The 23,494-nt window shown below is 32.0% G+C and overlaps 1 protein-coding gene across 5 annotated transcripts in view; it reads right to left on the bottom strand.

The window, feature by feature from the left end:
- Window positions 1–23,494, bottom strand: part of LOC140445727 (uncharacterized) — a 513,557-nt gene that overhangs the window by 25,456 nt on the left and 464,607 nt on the right. For 4 of the 5 annotated variants that reach the window (XM_072538013.1, XM_072538015.1, XM_072538014.1 and 1 more), the window contains one exon: window positions 1,583–1,631. In XM_072538013.1, coding sequence (XP_072394114.1) covers window positions 1,583–1,631 — 49 coding nt within the window. Of the gene's footprint in view, window positions 1–1,582; window positions 1,632–21,608; window positions 22,064–23,494 lie in introns of those variants that run through there. The other variant, XM_072538016.1, reaches the window with a different exon arrangement.

Genomic DNA, 23,494 nt, shown 5'->3' with positions numbered 1-23,494 from the left:
GACATACGCCTGAAAAATATGCTGATACAAATCGCGAAAGAGCAGCAATCCAGTGGAACAAACATATTAATTATAAAACATCGCGACGTTGTATTGAAATTTACACTGAGTAATTGCAAATCAGGGAATCTCAGTAATTGTATTAAAAATCCTATGTTCCGTTAAAAACTTTCCAAATGTATATAATATTGTAAGTATATTTAATTATATGAAAAGCTGATATCGAAGCAGTCAAACCAGTCAAACTCTCCTCTTGGCAGTGTCCTGGAATCGAATCAGGCTAGAGGTAAATTGACGCTCGAAACGAAGCACATAAACGGCAGCCGGATATCCGAAAGGCAAGCCTTATCGGAACCACAAAACCGACGAACCGCACGACGCAACGAAACGTCACTCCGTGCTCTTGGCTCAAGAATACCATGACAGTCGCTGCCTCCTGAGCAAACGACGCACGAGCGTCGCCTTCCTTACCGAGTAAGTAAAGAAACGATAACATTTCCCTCTGTTCTTTGAGCATGTTTTTCTCGTTATTTCTTCACATATCTGTCCTTGGTTTAAGACCCTTTCTACTTTTTTATATTTTTTATAAGAATTTTCTAGTTTCTTTCATTTTGTTTAATTCTTCTAGTTCATTTATGTTTTTTCTCTTTTTTTTTCTAGGTGTATTTCCTTTTCTTCTTTTTACAGTCGCTTCTATTCTTCTTTTATTTGTCTTGTTCTGTGTCATTGTTGCATCCGCCAATACGCGTCGTTCCTTTTATTTGTTATTTTGCGACATTTTTTATTATACAGTTCTTTGTATTCTCTCAATGCCCAGTATCTATCGTTCGTCCCAAACCCTTCTTTCAGTGCGTTCTTAGTTGATCGAATTCTCTCTAACACATTAAGCTAGAAGTGACAGAAAAAAACGTGAGTCTGTGATTATTATACATAGAGCTTAGATATCCAATCAATGATGCGCATAAATATAATTTGACGCAGATTTTCTCGATCGTGACAGTACTTTCATAATGTCAACTGATAAAATGATAATTGTCATTTCAGGTTAGTATTATCAGACATTTTACAGTGAAAATTTAATTTTGTATTTATTGTCATAAAAATATTTTAAATATGCCGAAATATATCGAGAAAGAACAAAGACTAATATTAAAATTATTAAATTATTTTCAATTAGAAAAAGAGAGATTACGATCCTGCAACTCTCAAATTTAACTAAAATGTCATGCAATAATGCTCGACATTCTTAAAATCCTATATGACGTCAAAATTAGTGACGCACTGAAAGAAGGGTTTGGGACAGACTGTACTTTGCAGTTTCTTGTTTAAGGTTTTTACACGTTTCCCATTCTTTCTAAATATCTTCATGCCTTTGTGGATTTTGAGATTTTCTATTTTTTATCTTTTATTCGTTTCATTTACGTAACTTATTTAATTACCTAATTAAGAAAAACTGTGTGAATGGGGAGGCTATAGAAACTGGTGCTATAAACAGACGTCAGTGGTCAATAGATATAAAAGATCTTAATTTAGGATAATCGTTTCAATATTTAATAGTATATATTTGGAAATATGTACTTACCATTATAGTAAACAAATAGAAAATAGCCTTTCCTGGTTGTTTTAATATCCTGAAATAAACAGAAACACATGTCAGTTACTTGGACGTTGCTTGAAAATTACATTGATATCATATCATATATGTGAAACTAATAAATAGAACCCTCTGTGTTCTAGTATATTATAACTAATAGACCAGTGAATAAATCCCAGTAACAGAAATAATTCCTATACAATTATCATGTAGAGCAATAAAATTTATTAAAATTTACCTTTCAGTATTGTAAAAATGGATACCAGTATTAGTTTTTTAATATATTTAAATAGTTGTTCAACTTTAAATCACTCACAGAAAGGTAATACACACATAAACAAGAAAAAGAAACAAATGCTATTCCTTAAATTTTTTGTTGAAAGATTTTAAGCAAAATTTGGCAAAGGCGAGGTATATGTCTGATTCATTGATTTTAACTTCAAACTAAACATAAGTCTAGTAATAATGTGTAGAGACGAGTTTCTTACGTGAAAAAGTATAAGGCAAACAAAATATTAATATGCAAAATATTTATAATAATAAAGCAAATAGGTAAAAAGAAATAAGAATAAAACTTACTCACAATCAATTTATTCTACCACCAACGACCGGTTTCGCATACTATAATGTACTATGCATCTTCAGGTCAACGGTACATGGTAAACTAAATGATGCCGATACAAGGATTATTATCTAATGTTTGAAGAAATCCTAGAAGAAATTATTACGAAAACCCTGTTGTTCATCTGCTAAACTTATTCTCTGATTTATTAGTACTTGTAAAATTTTAGTTGTAAGTTTTAGTGTAATATTTAAAAAGTTTATACCTCTGTAGTTTTCTGACTGTTTTTTATCTCCGTTTTTGAATAGTAGAATTAGTTCGCTCGTTCTTTATTCTTCAGGTATTTTATTGTGTTTTATAATTTTATTAAATTATGTTAATTGTTCGGTCATTGCTGCTTCACATTATTTCAATAATTCGTTTAATATCCCATCTTTACTTTCTGCTTTTCCGTTTTTCAGATTTTTTGCAAGTATTTTAAGAACTTTATGTACATTTATATTAAGTTCTTCATTTGTGGTAATTTCTGGTATTTATGGTTCTAGCGTCGTTTGTGCTTCCTCTGCATAGAGCTTTTTTAGGTAATCAATCCACGTATCCTTTTCTATGTGTTTTGGCTCTATTAGTTCCTTTACCTCCGTTCTTTGATCTCATATAAAGCGCCATATTTTCTTTTGCAGACTGTAAAAATCATGTTCTATTTCTTTCGAAAAGCGTTCCCAGTGATCATTTTTTATTTTTCTTATAAGTGCATGTGTTTCGTTTCTAATTGTCCTGTAATTATGGTATGCCTCTTGTGTTTTAGTTGACATGTATTTTAGGTTTTTTTCTTTTCTTTACTTTATAAATATTTGAAATTAAATAGCATTAAAAATTTTAAGTAGTCGCTAACAAATTTCTATCTATTAACAAAATCCCTGGTCTATTATTTAGTCGCCGGTGTTGATTTACACTAGATTGAATATCAAAACAGTTTTTAACCACACTTCTCACATTATACTGATGTCAGATTAAACTAGAAGGATTTTAATGAATCCAATTAGAACTGGTGCTAATTTATACATTTGTTACTAATTTAGATGCATGAAAATTAAAACCATTTTTCGAAATTTGTAATCTTCTTGTTTTACTACCATTTAGATAATTTTTATGGCGTTTATATTCAAATATATATTGAGCTATTAGTATAATATCAGCTACTCGTAATGGGGAATGTACGTTTTAGCGTATCATGCTAGTTAATATTAGAAGCTTTACAAATTATAACGAGATATTTGGAACCTTATAGCAATCAGAAAATTTAGTTATGTGACACAATTTATATTGTGCTACTAAAAAGTACCAGCGTAATTTTTAAAACAGGATTTCTCTCATGACATTCTATGATTTTCTAACGTATAAAAGAAGTGCTGGATAGTAATCACAATCTTTGTTCTTAAGATGACACGAATTTTTTGATAACTAGTGTACACGATAAAAGCTACGCGGAAAACAATTTTAGAACGCTAAAAAAGTTGCAAAAAAGTTTACCACTTTTACCTCCGGGCTTTACCCTAAAATCCCCCACGTATAGGGGGGAGGGAACGGAAAAAAATCAATTTACCAAGAATCTGTAAAAAAAATGTTTTAATTAAAAAATTTAGCTAAGACAATTTTGAACAAACACATTTATTAGCATTTTTTGTGTAGAATGAACCGTTCCTTCAGAAACGATTGAAGCGATCAGCGATTTTGAATGTGAGTTAAGGCCAGTCCTCACTTGCAACACAACACTGTTATCAACAATGTTATTCAAAATTTTGCTGGAACTTCAACATGTTGCTTGTTATTTCAACAAGTTATGTGTTACCCGTCTGAGAGCGATAAAGATGAAATAATGTTGATAACATAGTTTTTGAGACATGTTGGCGCTGCGTCTACACTTATGTCACCCTAAGTTTTTGAATCTTTTTTTCAGTTACATATACACCAGGAACGAGTAAACACGAGATTTATTTTTTGTAATTTCTTTTAAGTTTTGTGGAAAATGGAGTGGTCAAAAGAGGCAGCTATTGTTTTAATAGATTTATTTAAAGATAATAGCGTGTTGTGGGATTGCTGCCATAAAGATTATAAAATCGTCAAATTAAGAGTGATGCATTTACCCAAATGGCGATTACAATCGAACTAGAAAAAGATGTAGTAGACAAAAATTAAAAGCGTAATATTACAATTTCAGAGGGAGCTGAAGAAAAGTAAATCTCGTTTAGAAGATGGATTTAATGACATTTACATGGGCAAGTAGTTTGCATTTAAGAGTTTAATGTTTCTAAAGGATAAGAACAAGCCGCGTCCTACTATTGAAGGTGGAGTTATGGTAAGTACTTAAGAAGTTTAATTATAAATGTGCAGTGGTTTTATTGTTTCTTTATTTAAAAACTAAAGTAAATTAAAATATGTTTAATAGTCTCTCTGCCATTACAGTTTTTCTTCATTTGAAATAAAATATTTACTTAATCCATTCCTAATTTGAGGGAGAGCCTTGTAACTGGCTCCCTGCATAAGAGGGTTGGAAATCTTTTGATTCCAAGCCTTACTTCAAAGGACTTGTGAGTGGATGTATCTCCATAGGTTTGGTTCTTCAGTGACCGTTGAAGGATAAGGATTGTTAATGTGAGCAAATACAGCTCCAGAGAAATAAAATCACTTTAAGTTTATCGATTTATAATTAACTATTTTTAGAGTAGAGAGGCCCAAAACGGCCGTAGCTAACTATACAATATCAAATAATTCTTTCTTTATCCCACGTAAAAGAGAAAACCGTATTTATGAGAAAAATGTCCGATTTCGGCGTAGAGAAATATTTTATACATGAATTGAGGGTGTTTTAAAATGCACATGCCTCAAGGGCGATGTGTGAGAGTGAACTGAACTGATAATACTACTTGATGCGTAAAAGTGAAGATTTCCCCTCTTGTATTTAGGTGTGAAAACTATTTAAGAGGCTGTGGCGCCAATGAGTCGGGTATCCCGAGCAAACTTGATGAAATGACTATTTTACTTATTCTACACTAAGAAAAGTCTAAGGAATTATATTTTTATTTTATATTTTAAAACGATATGTTCATTTCTGGAACATAATTGTTTATGCATTAGATGCAAGCTTTTTTGCAATATTATTATTATTATTTAGTCTCCACTGACCTGGCAATACCTCTTCTGTATCTCTATTATCCGAATCAAAAGTTTCTGGTGGAGTGTAGCTGCGTTTAGATGTGGTGCTGTTTCGCAGGAAATTGTGCAAATATATGCATGCAAATACGATTTTGCTTTCTCTGGTTCAAGACGTAGTGATTTGCGTAAACACCGGAAAACCGAAGATATTATTCCAAAAGCATTTTCAACCACCCTCCTAGCTCTACTCAAGCGATTTTTTGTTTCTTTCAATTCTAAACTTGGCTAAGGCTTCATGATATGCTGTTGTAGGGGAAAAGTATCATCAGCCACAAAAACGTATGGCATTTTGTGGTCATTTTTCTCAGGAAGAAAATTTTTTTTCGGCAGCTTTAAATTATCTTGTATCTTTTTTGGGATTACAGTACTCGCAAATACTTCACCATCAGATATGCGTCCCTGGCTTCCAACGTGTACATAGATAAAACAATATCTAGCATCAACGATGGCGAAGATCACGATACTAAAGAATCCTTTATAGTTAAAAAATTCACTTTCACTTCCAATAGGTGCTTGCAAAGATACATGTTTCCTGTCCATAGCTCCAACACAGTGTGGAAAATTCCATATATGATAAAATTTATCTGCTATAGTTTTCCATCGATCATCGGATGTTGGCGTCGGAATTAAAACAAAAAATATATAGAGTAAATTACTATTAGGAATTGCAAATTTATTGACTTTTTTAAATCCGGTAATTCAATTTATGAATTTTTTGCAGGTTAATGAAAAAACGTCTATAAAAACAGAGACAGCTGAAAATGAAAATTTCAATGAAATGAATAATCAAGAAAACAATGGAGGTTCGAATGTGTCACAATCAAAAAAAGTCTGAAGCGACAAAATGAAAGTATGACTACAGAAGCTTACAATATAATGAAATCCTTGCAAAATAGAACCCAGACAAGGGATAAGTTTTCGATTTATAACGAACATGTGGTCTGAAAATTAAGGAAGCTAGCTACTTTACATTCTCAAATCACTACTCAGTATCATATAAATCAAATTTTATATCACGCGGAATTGGGAACACATGACTATCCTCCTCCAGCACTTCAGCCAGAATAGGTTCACCAGTATCAGCCGAATGTAGCCAAGCAAATGGCGAATATAGTGCATGTAGAATTAGGAACTAACGATGATACACATCCCCGTCTACCAAAGCAGTCAAAAAGGGTTCACTCTCCCATCCACTCTCCAGTTTACTCCACTTGTTCTAGTAAAGTAAGTAGCTGCAGTAAGAGAAAGTGTTCAGAATATAGAGACGAAGATTAAATTGAAAAAATGTTGAAAATGCATAGTGTCATACGACCTTAACATACGATATTTTTATTCTACTTTATCGTGTTTTAATCCACCTTTTTCACTTATTTAATTAATATTCACAGATTTCTACTGTCTAGATTGGCGAACGCAGATCTGTCTTCATTTACACGACGACATGACATGGTTCGTCTTTACTGAGAACACCAACATTTAGTACCAGAACTGAAGGGAGACTCAACGTCTCTTAACTAACTAACTTAAAATGAATAAAGACAAAAGAAGGAAAAAATATACAGTTAAACCTATGTAAAACGTGTAATGTATTATAAATTTTTACTTTACTTTTGTGCCTCATACTAGATTTATTGAAACTTAAATCACTTTTAAACAATAAAAAAGTAACTAATTTTTTCTCGATTTCTGACTGTTTTTAAATCATGTTTTTAGTAAAAATGTTCAGAAAAAAAACAGGACCTTGTGGTACCTACTAAACTGTAATAAACCCGAACATATGTCATATTTTTTATTGTTGAGTGCATGGTGGATATTTAAATTGATATTAGGTTTTTACATGAATTTAATATAAAAATTTATGTTTGAAGTATATAATGAATAATGCAACAATGTATTTAATAGGCTATAACTTTTCAATACTATTACAAATTGTGTAACTCTTGACGAGGATAACGGGAATAGTTACAGTACCAACTTTTGTAATAAAAATCGAATAACTTGAACTATTATATTTTAAATCTAATATATTTAACAATGGTATTTTATTTTTATATTTATTGTTTTTATATTTCAGCCATATTGGACCTCTTTTAAATTTCATGGTTATTTCGCTTCAAATCAGGGATAAACGCAATTTGGTACAGCAACTATCTCACATAAATTAATTATGTTTTTTGGTTTTCTTTACTGTTACTGAGTTTCTTTAGTGTTAAGGTGTTATTAGCATACTGTATGTCCCTAAACTTTTTAGGGATGCATGTCCCTAAAGTTTTCGGAAAAAATAAATATGTATTTTCTAATTTATTGTAAAGTAAATTTATTTTTTCTTCAAACGTCAAATAATGATGACATTACTTATCTAACTTGATCCTGTCAAAGTTTGATGTCTCCGCCGGCAGCAGTTGTTTTTCCCATTTCTTTACGGCGGAGGGAAAAATGTTGGCATGGCAACAATATGAAACATGTCACAAAGCAACAATACAAATGTCATTAACAACAATTAAACATCATTTTTATTTATAGTAATATTAAAAGTACAATTAGTTAATGAGGAATTTTCAAAATTGAAACCGTGCAAAAATGTTCCCGACTTTTGATACGCATTGGTAATTGTTGATGATACTGATGGTCGAGAACAACTTTCAGCAATCATTCCAACGTGCTGCTGCATCAGTAGCCGCGGACTCAATTTCGTTTAGGTTTTCCATTTTCGCACTAAATTTGCGCTTGCGGTTGTAACAACAATAAGCTGTCTTTAATAATTGCAGACAACTGTCAAACAACTGTAACCAGGGAGACGCAAATCCCACCGACGACTTAATTATTTTAATTTCTAACATCTAGACGACTTTGATAGTTGTCACAGTTAATTTCGAGTAAAAATAGCGTATGAATTGTACTATTTATGGTTGAAAATTGCTACGTTTGAAGAAAAAATAGTATACTTTATTCGGCAAAGAAGCGACTTTTCTTGACTTGCCCTGTATTACGCGCCTCACTTCGTTCGGCGCCTAATATCGGGCGCGTCAAGAAAAGTCATGCTTCTCCGCCTCATAAAGTAATATACTATTATAAACTAAATACAAATTAAGTCTACATATTTAAGGTATATAATGTATTTTTATAGAACAGAAAAGTTCCGTGATCTTTGATGGCACGTAAATTTGGTCTTGCATATGCAATAAGCCTTTGGACTGTATCTAAGTCGACCTCACGAATATTTTGCAAAATTCTTGGTCTTAGCTGATCTTTATTTTGCGCTTCATAGCCATTATTATACACCATTCGACTCAAAACAGCCCAAAACTCTTCTATATGCCTCGCTTGAGATACATTACAACGAAGTTAAATGTTTGGACTGGGATGTTAGGCGAATATATTGTCGGTCCATTTTTTATAGAAATCTAAACGGGCCCATATATTTACAACTTTTACAGAATAAGATCATTCCGGCAGTTTGACGCGTTCCTGTTAATTTTCAGGAAGTTTATTTCCAACAGGATGGGTGTTCAACGGCTCACAACTCTATAGCAACTATTGACTTCTTCAATCAAACGTTTCCTGATCGACTGGTAAGTACACGTGGTACAATTAAATGGCCCACTAGAACCTGTGACTTAGCGCTTAATGATTTCTTTTTTTTTTTGGGTTTTCTTAAAGAACAATCACAAACCTAGTCGAATTAAGGGCAAAAATACATCATTTCTCTGCAAGCATTACACCAGCCCCACTCCGAAATATGAGGAGAAATCTGTATGTCAGATTTGGTTACTGTTTAACACAAGGAGGTGGAATATTTGAGCCCTTAATTCATCAATCTGCTTTCCTAATTTTTGTTGGTCTGTGTCGTTTTAACTGACAAGAACGACGTGTTCAAGGCGAGCAAGGAAACATGTTCCTCTTTAAGTATTAAAATCTTTATCCATTGTCATCGACCTAAGGTCGCATTAGAATTTAAAGTTTTAAACCATATATTGATGACACTGTTACTATTTTAGTGTTAGCTTCAAGTACAAAAAGAAGGCACTGAGGATGATCTGAGCTAGATCGAAAACGTTACGTTATGCGCCTGTAAATTTTGGAGGACACTTTTAAAAAGTTTTAAATTAAATGTTTTATACCAAGATACAAATTTGAAGTGTTTTACTTGTGTATAAGTTCCTAATTTTTATTTTTTGTTAGTCACAATTTACCAAGTTTGTAGGTTCTTAATTAGGTAGTATTTTTTATGTTTAAGTTTGGAAGAATTTTATTGATTTTTTTTATTTAAAGGTACAAACGATTCTTTTTCTGATTTTTTTTCTTTTCTCTTGTCTTATTGTTATAAGCTTTGTCCATAAAATTTGAACAATTTTCAGTGACAATAAAGTATATTACTTATTTACTTACTTATTTATTTGTATTGCTGTTAAGGCCAAACCAAACAAAATAACCAAAAAATTAGTTTTAGAGCATTATAATAAATATACTCTAGAGATGGGATTGCAATAAAACTTAATTTTTATGGTCAACAAAACAATGTCGTTATCTGTATAACAATTAATACAGTTTTGCTGTTTTAATATATCTACTATATTTTTAGCTTCTGTTACGCAGTTTATCCGTGATATTGAGGGCTATGATGTATCATTTATGTGAAATAATTACATGCTGTAAACTACAATTTTAACACATTTATGTAAAAATTTTCAAATCCGTATGATGTAAGAACTACGTATAACGGGTTGCCTACCTTGATATGTAATTGATCTATATGTAAATGTAATTTTTAAGCTGTCTAAAATTAGGTGCCGTTTTCGCTCTTAGTTAGGTTATGTTATTGTATGTAATTTGTGGAAACAATTTACTATTTTTTTATAATTATAATAAAATAAACTAATGGCTTCAATTAAAAAGAAAACAACCAGGAAACAATTAGAAGTGACGTTAGACTTCATAAAAATAAATAGTGCTTACTGGCAAAATAGTCAAGGAAGGCTAAGAAAGTAGCCCAATTGTGAGAGGAATTTGCTATCATGGTAAATACAGTAGATGGTGGCCCTAAAAAAAAACAGGAGAACAATGAAGACATGTAAGAAAATTAATTTCTGTTACTATCAAATTTAATAAATGCTAAATTTTTAGGTGTTCAATAAGTGGAAGATTTTGCAACTCATTTCAAAGATTCATCTTGGGGAGCCCCAGATTATAAATACATTGGATTTTAAAGGTAAAGTTTAATGATTGATGTATTATGTTTATTATGGTGTATAATATTTTTCAGAAGGAAAAGGAAGTCAACCTGTGAAAATTAAAGAGCCAATAGTTTTATTTAAAATTCTATAAACATATCCTTTATAAAATTATATCTCAATTATGGAATAAACTGAATATAAACATTTTTATTTAACAATTTTATAACTCAAAATTTTTTAGCCACTTTGTAATGTTTCAGATTTTTTGTTTTGTCTTGATCTTTGTGTTATTCTTTTTGATTTTGTAACTAATTGTAACATAAATACCTACATATCATTATGAAATATACTAATTATAAACACTTTTATTTAACAATTTGTTTTTATTTTTTTTTATTTTACAACACGGAAGTTTGCAGAAATAATACTTTCATATTCTCTAAGGGTTATGAGCACATTTGGACCATTTTGTAATATATTTTAGTTTGTTTTACCATTATCATTAGTCAACATCAATGCAACACAGGAATATATGTTTCCAGCTTTAACGGGGCTGTAATGTAAAACCCTGTGCTTGTGCAAATAATTCTTTAGGACAATCCTCCATTCACCCATGTGTCTACCAACTCTTCTCTACATTCTAACTCCAATAGATTTTAAATCATCCTCTAAATTGTCTTGATACCTAAGTCTTGGTCTTCTTCAGCTTTATTATCCCATCAGCCCTCTTCTGTTAAAAACCTTTCCGACTGTTGCACCTACCTCTTGCCTGATGAAATGCTCTATCCATGTAAGGTATGCTACCTTAATGAATTTTATGTCAGGTTCCACAAAGGTTCTATACAACCCAAAGTTGTAATGCCTGTGCTACAAACCTTGTTGTTTGTAGTAGTATATTTTAGGTGTATTTGTAGGTTTACTTTGTGATATATTTTAGGTTTGTGTTAATTTTTGAAATTGTATTCTTTACTTGTATGTTTTAATTTTCCAAGGGTTTTAAAAAATTTTGGACTATTTTGTAATATATTTTAAATTTGTTTTTTTTTTAACTTTTTGCAATTAATTGTAACATACAGGTTTTATGTTTTTAAACATTTTTATTTAACAATTTTATAACACAAAGTTTGTATAAATATAAATCATATAATTATAAAATAAATTGAGGATAAACATTTTTATTTAAATATTTTATAACATAACATTTGCAGCGATAACACTTCTTTATATTCTCTAAGGGTTTTCAAAACCTTTGATCCAGGTTGTAATATATTTTTATTTTGTTAGTGTTGTGTCATTTTTGTAATTAAATGTAACATACATGATTTATGTTTTTGTTTTTAACAATATATAAACATTTTTAATTTAATATGTTATAATACAGTTTGCAGCAATATAATATCTTTGTATTATCTAAACATTTAAAAAAAATTTGAGCCACTTAGTAATATGTTTTAGATTGTTTGTTTTGAGCTTTTTGTAATTAGTTGAAATATTAACATATATATCACTAAACTATACTAGATTATAAAACTATCATATATATTATAAAAGGATGAAATATCACTAAATTGTAAAATTATATTACTAAACTATATTTGATTATAAAACTATATCTGAAATCTATAACTGAAATAAATAAATTATGTAAATATTAATAAGTTTTTGTTTCACTACACAAAGTTTGCAGCAATAACACTTCTTATTCTCTGTGCTTCCAACACCCAGCCATTGTTTTGATTTGCCTCCTTTGGAATCATTTCCATGAGAACTACAGTCTGTACTTCATCTTTTTCACCATTTTGGCACCAAGTGTTCCACTATCCCTGCAGATATTTCTGTTAATACTTTAGTAAATGTACTTTGTTCCATTGAAAATAACAGGTTGTTACCAGTACATTTTTGGTAACTTCCATTTCCTACAAAATTAAGTAGGGAGAGAACCTTTAATTCTATTGCAATTTAGTTAGAGCTGGTTATCTATTTCAAATGAGTTACTGGTGTCCCGTAACTGTCGTTGCTCTATATTTACATAATTTCTTTCTGCCACATTATTCAATTCATTGAGTAATAACAAATTTACAAAATCCATTTTTTCAAAAACAAACAAGAAGCCAAAAATTAGGTTAATTTGAATTATCTGACAGATCTTCAGGATATGACAGAACCGAAAATAACGTTTTATGTAATTTTCTGCTGTGGCTTGGTCATTTTACGCATAGCAACGCAGGGCATGATACATCATACCGTTTTTACATATTATGTTTTGAGAACTGTAATCTGATGTACGTTTTCTGAATTTTACACTAGTATGTAATTATTTACATAAATGATACATCATAGCCCCCATTATTAGCCAGAATTTCGTATAGTAAAAATTTAGTTAATTCAATTTAGAGCTCAAGACATAGAAAGTCTTGGCGTATTAATTGTAGTTACTTTTAACAAATGCTGTAGTTTAAAATAACAGCACAAAAAAATACATAAAAAATGTTCGAATATGCTAAATTATGATCCGAATGAAAGGCTAATAAATATGCGTTGGAAATAAATTACAACCTTTTCAGTAACAGGTTTTGTGTTAAACTGCATATGTATTATAAAAAAATTGATTCTAACCTACAAATATCACAGCAGTATAACTTATAATAGCACTTTTATGTTAATATCTTATTTAGTTAAACAAACACAAGCAAGAGATGAACATTAATAATTTTGAACGTTATGAACGATGTGGGAAGGATCTTTGATAAGCAGGTCGTACCTATCTGAATTTTTTATGATTCATATTTGAAATTCCTTTACTAAGTTATGAAACAATTTCAACATTCTGAATTTTGATTTACACCCATCATAAGACTGTTTTAAAAAGTAAAACACTAGTCCTACAGAGTATTTCGCAAGGTATTAGGCACTAATTTGGGTATTTGACTTCGTTTTATTACTATATACGCTCACGACCGAAAGTAATAACGCTTAATTTCAGACATAAATTGTTATTCTTAAACGGAATATAAGAATTTCTTTTTCTGAAAAATATAATTTATAGGACATTTAAATTTAATATTTACAATAGATATTTCAGTGGGCATAGGAGAGAAAATTAAAGAATTATGAAATATTATATATTATTATTATGACATATTCGTTATAATTTTTTTTATCTTTGGTTCTTCTTCTTCTTAACATGCCATACACCAAAGTGCGTAGGCGACTATCGCATTACTAGAATTCTGTTCTTGGCGGCGTAACACAGCTTGCCTGTATTGTATATTCCTGTCCATTATTTAATATTCCTTAACCAGGATAATTGTTTGCGGCCGGCTCCTCTCCTACCTTCGATCTTCCTTTGTAGGATTAACTGTGGTATTTCATATTTTGCTCCTCTCAATATGTGCCCAAGGTAACCAATCTTGCGTTTTTTAATTAATTTAAAGAGTTCTCTTTCCACGCCGGCTCTCTTAAGGACGTCATCGTTTCGAACTCTATCCACCCAAGATATGCGCATCATTCTTCTTAATGACCACATTTCAAATGCTTCAAGTTTGTTGATAGATGTTTTTTTCAAAGTCCACGTTTCCATGCCATAAAGCAAGATGGACCATAATATGTAGCACTTGACCATTCTGTAGCGTATTTCGAAATTTAGGTTTTGATTACATAGGAGCGGTCTGAATTTCACAAAAGCTTGTCTTGCCATTTGTATTCGGGTTTTTATCTCTTGTTGTGGATCCGATTGGTCATTGATTGTGGTGCCAAGGTGTTTAAAAGTTTTCACGCGTTTTATGCGATCGTCACCTATGCATATTATCGGGTTTTCTGGAGGGTTTCTGCTAATGACCATATATTTCGTTTTCAAAATGTTGATTTTGAGGCCATATTTTTTACCTATGCTATTCACCCTATCACCCTAATAACCGCTGATCTTCCAATTTATCAGTTATAATCACTGTGTCGTCCGCATAGCGTAGGTTGCTAATTGGTATGCCGTTCACCTTAATGCCTAATTCTGTGTCTTCTAATGCTTCCGCAAATATATTTTCAACATATAAATTAAAAAGCATCGGAGAGAGTATGCAGCCTTGGCGGACACCTTTCCGGATTTCAAATTCATCCGTATATTGGTATTGATCAATCCTCACCTTTGCCATTTGGTTCCAGTATAGATTCTGAATAATTCTGATCTCCTTCTGGTCAATGTTGGCCCTATGTAGTAGTTCCATCATGATATCATGTTTAATATTGTCAAATGCCTTCTCGTAGTCGATAAAGGTGAGGTAGACATCTTTTTGTTGATCTAAACAGTTTTGTATTAAAGTGTTCAAACATAAAATTGCCTCCCTTGTTCCTAGTCCTCCCTTAAAACCGAATTGTGTTGACCCGCTAAGTTCTTCTAGTATCTTGTACATTCTTGAGTGTAATATCCTAAGGATAACCTAACCTAACCTAACCTAAGGAAGAGTTTCAGCAGGTGACTCATTAAACTGATTAAGCGGTGTTCATTGCATTTTGTGGCATTAGCTGTTTTTGGGATCATCACAAAGGATGACTGCAGCCATTCTCGCGGAATGTAACCAGTATCATAAATTCTATTGAACAGCTTTACCAAGATTTCGATATTCTCCTCGTCTAGTAGTTTTATTGCTTCTATATTAATTTCATCTGGACCTGTTGCTTTATGCATATTTGTGGTTCTAACTGCATATTCTATTTCAATTCGCATTATTGATGGCCCTGATAAGTTTTCGGAAGGAAGTTTGCGCGTTGGTTGTGTTGGTCTTTCGTCATTAAAAAGTCTTTCTGCGTATTCTTTCCACGCCATTGCTATCTCCTCTTCTGACTCTATGTATTCGTTTCTGTCGTTGCGTATTCTTGTTCTGTGGTGGATTTTGTGTATATTCGATATTTCTTTGATCTTCTTATGTAGTCCAAAACTATCTCCTTTTTCCTGCAATTGTTCTATTTCGTTGCACCTTTCCACCATCCAACGTTCTTTTGCTTTCTTAATTTGATCAGGATCATTTGAATCAGGTGATCAGGACCAAATACTAAAAAGATAGGCAGAAAATTTAGAGAATAGACTAAATTTAAGAAGTGAGATGAGGATAAAAGAAGCAGAAATCTTGCTCGAAGGCATGGAAGACGAAAGAGATAGGTAGATAACATTCCCAACAGAGGAAGAAATCATCAAAGCAATACAAAAATTAAAAGGACACAAAGCTCCTGAAGCAGATGACATTCCTTCTAGGCATTTAAAACATGGCTTAAAAAATCTGAGTTAATGTATAGGTAGAACTAAAACAGAACTGACTTGAAAGCAAGTAAAACTACCTAGAGTTTAGAAGCTACTAGCTACTAGAAATGACTGGAACGCAGGTATAATTGTACCTATTCTTAAGTAAAGAGAATAAACAATTTATGATTGGTCTACATTCTTCACGATTGACTATCGGGATATTATGAAAACATAATAGGCAAATAACAGTGTGGTTTATGCAAAGAAAAATCAATTATTCATCAAATATTCCTTCTAAGACAAGCTTTGGAAAGAAACATATGAGTAATGAATTGATGATGTATTCTCTTTCTTTTTTCTTTTCTTATGTTATCTTAATGCTTGACTTCTTTTTATTTTTTTATTTTTAAGACAATTATGTTTTCTAGGGAGTTTCAAACGGTTGCTATAGTTTGAGATTTTTTTTTTCAAAGTCTTTCAACTTTATTGACGTAAGGCACTGGAAGTATTTTGTGCAATACTAATATCTAATATCGTTTAGAGAGCTACTATGACCAGCAACAGCGATACCAGTCATATCGTGGGAAAGAAGAGATGTGTCTTAAGGCCTGATATCTGGAATCTGACAGAAAATCATATTTTGGAATTACTTCAGGTTCAAAAGGAATGATTCCACAGGTTCTAAAACCACTAATTCCATTTTCTATATTTGCTGATTTTCCCAAGCTAAGAATCGTACCAACCTGCAGCTTGGTGGTCTTACTTGAGGGATTATTAGTCATATGCAACAAGTTTAAAATAGTTTTTTCATAAGTAAAATTTAATTCAAATATAAAGTCAAGCTCTAAAAGAAGCTATGGTCTAACTATCTCAGGTTTTTTACGTAGACCAACTACCCCAAATTTTAGAGATAGATGGACCAGCTCTCCTTTCAAACAAACAACTCAACCGGCACGCCATTTTAAATTAAGATTACAGCTAGATGTACAATGAAGTTATAGCATTGATAAATAAAAACAACTTCAAACACCGACTGCAGCGCTGCTGTTGCAGACTAGCGAAATATTCGACCGGTCCGTCTATACCGGTGGTCCAACTATCTCTGACTTATCGTATCAATAAATAATATAGACGCATATGCGTCTATATTTTTTGGTATCAGTAAGCGAATTCTGAAATGGATGCTATTGTGTAATGATAATATATGCATAGGTTTCAATAGTGCATATCAGAAAACTATAATTAAAAAATATTTAATGTCAGGTTAAGAAATTTCATTTAAACAAATTGCAACACCACAAATTTGAAATTTTGTTTAATTCAATATGAAAATACAGAAATATGGAAATACATATGAGTGTTTCCAAAAAAAGATCAAGCTTTGATCAAGCTTATATACTAACCTGTGATTTTACAAAAACATTTACTCCAGAAAATTCAATTTCACATACGAAAAAAATTTCTGCTATTATGATTTAAATGGCTAGATATTATATAGTTAAGGAGAGAGACATTGATAGGAGAAGAACAGTTTGAGTTTATGCCAAGAAGAAGAACAACGCATGCCTTGTTTGCTTTGAGACAGACGATACAGAAATGCAGTTCCGCAGTTCACTCCACAGTTCCTAGACAAGAGCTATAGAGATGTATGAGAGAGGATAGGCACTAAAAACCGATACTGAAATTTTGTAACTCAGAAACATTTGATTTCTGAGTCTTGGCTCAGAAACGTTTACTCATCTTGACGAAATCTACCTCTCTGCAAAGTTTAAGCTTATTTATCTAAAACCACTTTTACATAAGAAACGTGCCGGAGGTCGTTCTAAAATAATAGATTAAAACACTCATTGTAGCAGTGCATTACAAAAATCGCTCGTGATGATAAAATGATACTTGGTGTGTGCATTTTTGAAATTATTTCGATTATCTTCAAAATACTTGACAAATCATCAAAACTTTTTTTAATATCTATATTATTAAAAAGATTTTGATTGAAAAATTTCTTCTGATTGAAAAAATCTGATTTTTTTTTCAATGGAATTGTTTCAGTTTACTGAAACTTCTTCAGTTCTTCTTCTTCTTCTTCAGTTTTTTGTAAATTTTTCAGTTTAACAAACTTTGACTAGAAAATTAATTTTGTAGTAAAGTACTATCTCAAGATATACAATAAAGAAAGTTCAGATATAAGAAAAGTTTATAACACAGCCTGGTGTAATTGCGGGGTGGATCGAGTAGCTCTGCAATTGCCACAGCCGGTCCCAAGCCCGAAAAAAATGTGAAGGATGATTGAGAAGGTTAGCAACCTACCGATGGTAAAAACGAAAGTTGCATAAAGAAACAATGTGAATCCTCAGAGCCGGAGTATTAATATGAAGACGACCATAGTAAGAACTAAGGATAAGAGAAAAATATTCAAAAACTAGGTAAGAGTTACTACATGATAAACTAGATCATTTAATACAAGATACCAAGAAATAGATCAAGTGTTAAAAGGGAAATAAATAGATATCAGGAAAAAAAAAAGACATTAAAAGAACGAACCATAAAAATTAGGTGAATATATACTAAACCTCAGATAAGTAGCAAAAAAACAAGGCCAGGAAAAGGGTAGCCTTACTAATATACCAACGATACCAAAATCAGATCAAAGAGTTAAAGTTAAAGAAGAAAAAAGTTAAAGAAGTAAAAAAGACCTGAACATTAACGGAGTATACGGCCCAGAAATTAACAAGCCTCAAAGAACAAGAGACACGTTTTATGACGAATTACAACAAGTAGGAGACCAAGTCAAAGGTAAGTTACTCAGAGATTCAAAACGCTGAATAGACAACCAAGTAAAATCCGGAATTAAAAAGAAAGTTAAAAACGAACATGGAGAACTGATGATAAACTTCACCATTAGGAATCAATATGAAACACATCACGCCCAAGAGAGCGGCACCAACACGAACAAAAATCAGAGTCGAAAGATTAAATGCGAAATCCACGGAATACTAATACAAAGAAAAACTATCAGAGAAGATTACTGGGAACAAAATATTAGAAACAGTAACATCAAAGAGAGCTCGGAAAAACTCGAAAATAACATAAATAACGCAGCAACCGAAGCACGTGAAGAGAGGAAAGAAATGTACACACCAGATCAAAAAATAAAACCCCATATTTAGAGAAGAAGTGAAGACAAAATGTAAAGAAAAGAATAACGCCTTTTTACAATATAGAACACACCAAACACAAAAGGCATACAACCATCATAAACCAATCTGAAATAAACCAAATACTTTAGAAAAATCGATGTAAGATACTATAGGACAAAGATAGAAAGAAGAAAGTAAAATGGAACAATCATAATTTAAGCCGAATGGCAACAAATATAGTCGTCAAGACGGTGGGAAATACGGTTGCCCAATAGTAAGATGAATGGTAAGGCCACGAAAACGATGGAACAACAAGTTACTGGAGGCACATTGAAAAAGCCCAAAAAGAAGAAGAAGAATAAAATTAGTAACGTAACTATTATTTGATACTAAATTATTTGGTGAATACAATTTTTTTGTTCTAATCCGTATTGTCGGAATAATGTTGGAAACAAAAAAATGTTACTGGTAAAAAAATGGTTTTTATTCAGTTTATTAGGAAGCGAAAACCACATTTTTAAAATCCCAGTTTTAAGAGTCAGTCAGTAAAAAAATTCATGTATATACAAAAGAAGAAGAAGAACAATTTGTAGACATGGAATTACAGATATTTTTTACAATATTAATATAAGAATTCTCACAAATTTTTAAGTAAGATTTGTAGTGCACATTAAGCAAAATTCTTATAAAAACTAGAAATATAAATCTAATACTTAAGAAATAAATTAATAGAACTAATAGAACCAAAAGACATGAAAAAGGATACGTAGATTGAATACCTAAAAACGCTCTATGCAGAGAAACACACGACGCTAGAACTGCAAACACCAGAAATGACCACAAATGTAGAACTTAATATAAATGTACAGGAAGTTCGGAAAACACTTGAAAACCTGAAGAACAGAAAAGAGGCAGGTAAAGATGGAATACCAAACGAATTACTGAAATATTGTGGAGTAATGACAGAACAAATAACAACATTAATTAATAAAATTATAAAGCACAATAACATATCGGAAAAGTGGAGAACGAGCGAACTAATTCTACAAGTCAAAAAGGAGATAAAAAAAAACAGTCAGAAAACTACACAGGTATAGACTTGTTAAATACTACGCTAAACCTGACAACTAAAATTGTAAAAGTGCTAATAAATCAGAAGATAAGTTTAGCAGATAAACAACAGGGATTTCGTAGTGGAAGATCGTGTACAGATGCAATACTCGTTGTAAAGCAAATTACTGACAAATCACTAGAGTATAATAGACCAGCATTTCTGTGGCTGATTGTCCTAAAGAAAGCTTTTGACAGAGTAAAACACAAAGATGTAATTCATCTTCTGTATAATAGAGAAGTTCCCCTAAATAGTATAAAAATTATCGAAAACATCTACAAAAACAACAAAATGGAAGTCAGGATAGATTGACAACTTACAGAACCTATAGAAATAGGCAGCTAAATAACACAAGGGGATTCATTGAGCCCCATGCTCTTTAATTTGATCATGAAGAAAATCATCAAAAGCGTTAACAAAGGAAGAGGATACAGAATGGGGAACAAAAAAATAAAAATACTCTATTACGTAGCCGACGCAATATTGATAGCTTAAGATAAAGATAGTCTGCAAAGACTGGTCCACAGATTTAACATAAGTGCAAAAGAGTTTAATATGACAATCTGATCTCAGAAAACTAAAACAATAGTAGTCAGCAAAGAACCAACCAGATTTAAAATAGAGATTGATGGCATCAGTATTGAACAAGTAATGGAAATAAAATACCTGGAAATTACACTGTCTAGCTATGGAGACCTGGACAAATAAGTGAAAGATCAAGTACAAAAAGTAAGTAGACTGGCAGGATGCCTTAATAACACTATATGGCGAAAGACGAGGTGAAATCAAGATATTATAAAGCCAGTGTAAGACCAATAATAATGACATATGCCTCAGAAACAAGCGCACTCGACACAGCCACAACGCAAAGGCTACTGGAAACCGTAGAGATGAGAGTATTGAGAAGAATTACAGGAAATACGCTGAGAGATCGAAAGAGAAGTGAAGACATTAGAAGAAAATGTAACGTACAGTGTATAAATAAATAGACACAAAATAGAAAAAAATAATAGAATAACCACATAAGCAGAATGAAGGAGACCCGTATTGTCAAAATAGCAAGAGATAAGTCACCAATCGGCAGAAGTATAGATGGAGTGACTTCACTCCATAGAGGTATTAATCCGCCAATGAACAAGCAGAATTGCTTATAAAGAGTAGGAAGAAGAGGAAGTGAAGAAGAAACAAACTATTAATATACAGCTTTTCAGTGCTGTGAAGATCGATAGTGTGACAAACAAAAAATAAAAAGGAAGTAAGAGGGGAATAACTGGTGTTAGATAAAGGCTACGTGAAAAAATAATTTGAGTATACATTTAAACAATTATTATAGTCTACACTTTAAAAAATAAAGATAATTCTAAAATTTTTCACACAAAAATCGAATATTTGTTCTATTGTTGCCGAAGTTTTAGAAAATTGTGTATACTCATTATTATTGAATTATTTTACTCATCAACATCTGTTTAGATTTTAAAGACAGTGTGCAAAAGCGATGCAGAACAACAATAAAACTTATACTGTTAAATATTGAAGAATATCGTACGAGCCGTAAACTGTCAAACAGACTTTGAATAAACTTACCCACAGTAACAGCTTGATTTCATTCCAAAATTTCACCCACTAGAACACCAAAAAACTCATACACTTTTCCGGCACATTTACCCATTGATCTGTTCGAGCTTTTGCAATACTATGAATGGCACAAGACATTTTGAAAGAAATAAATACTCCTAAAACCGATTTGTAAAGTACATGTAGACGCCAGTGATAAGGTCTAGTCACCCATGGACCGCTGAAAAAATTGTATAGACCTGACGCCGCCGACATCTCTCACTGTTCAGGCGTCTATTTCAGATGTTTCGCCCGAAAGCGTAATGTTCCTGAAGTATTTGAATTATTTCATATCGACAATTAGGCCAGTCGTAAAGTACGACACCCGCACAATGCGTTATCTACACAAGGAAAATCTTGCATAATTATTTAAAAACCATTCACTACTAATATTACGCGATCATCGTGAATAAGTAAACACGTGCCCGTCAACCTGGTGCGAATACTTTTTATACTGTTTGAATTTGTATAATCGTCTGTTTTGCTAGACTATCAATGCTTATCTTAAATCTAATTGATCTCTCATACGAAAAACAAAAGTCCATCAAATTATCATAGATAAACCATCTAAATTTAAACGGTTTAAGAAGAGATGAGCATTATACAGCAAATTTGCTGTATTGGTAGGATTATTTTTTGGTTTATCTGTTTTATTACGTAATTTTATACAATACAGCGTAAAACACAACACTGTTTTTAATTTCCACATTAATATAGTTAACTTAATCAATTCTATCTCTTTTTTTTTTTAGTACCCTGTCCCATTATCGAATGTTGGCGATCACATTGGCAATAATAACTTTGTTTACGGCAACTTGAAACAGATCAGCGGATATCTCTCGATACCACTCTTCAGTATTTCAGGGCCAGGATGTTCTTCTTTAGCCCCAGCCTATCCTTTCGGCGATCTTGATGTGTATTATGAGGTATAGAAGGTTATACCTCTTTGGATGTCTCATTACATGGCCGAAATACTGTAACTTTCAATTTTTTATTGTTTTTGGTACATAGGCAGATTCTAGAAGTCTATGACAGTGTAAAAAGAACTGCATTATGTAATGCAATGATAGACTTTGAGATCCAACCTAAGTTAGTTAAGTTGACCCGACTAACAAAGCAAAACGTAAGCTCATGAGTAAAAATTGAAGGAGAAAACTCTACGTTCTTTGACATTTATAATGGCCTAAGACAGGGGGACGCACTGGCGTGTCTCCTCTTGAATATTGCCTTGGAAAAGGCAATCAGACAATTAAACGAATGAATGGAACTATTTTTTATAGATCGACGCAAATTTTCGCATTCGCTGACGATATAGTTATAGTAGGTAGAAGCATGAGAGACATGGTGCAGAGTTTTACAAGGCTTGCGGACGCGGCAAGTAAATTAGGACTTGTGGTAAACGAGGAAAAAACCAAATATATGTTGGTTTCTAAAAACCCCCGAAATATCCAACAGAGAATTCAAATTAACAACTATAGAAACATTTAAATAATAAAAATATAAAACTTGTAGTAAAGCTCAATATATACAAGATCTTAATAAGACCGGTTTTTATATATGGGGCTAAAATGGACCTTATTTTAAAATTATAAAAGACTTCTTGGTATGTTTAAGAGAAAAATTTTTAGAAACATTTTTGGGGCCGTAAATAAAAATGAAGTATGGCGTCGATACTTTGAACCATATTAATTATACACCGATTCAGATATTGTGAAATTCGTTAAAGTGCAGAGACTTTGATGGGTTGGACACATTGCTAGGATGTCGGATCGCGAAGACACGAAGAGATTAACATTTTCAAAACCAGAGGGCACAAGAAGTAGAGGACCACCACGAAGAAGATGGATTGATGACTC

This window comes from Diabrotica undecimpunctata, chromosome 7, assembly GCF_040954645.1.
Source record: "Diabrotica undecimpunctata isolate CICGRU chromosome 7, icDiaUnde3, whole genome shotgun sequence".
Classification (NCBI taxonomy): domain Eukaryota; kingdom Metazoa; phylum Arthropoda; class Insecta; order Coleoptera; family Chrysomelidae; genus Diabrotica; species Diabrotica undecimpunctata.
The sequence above is the reverse complement of the archived record's forward strand: the minus strand, read 5'-3'. Positions and strand labels throughout refer to the sequence as shown.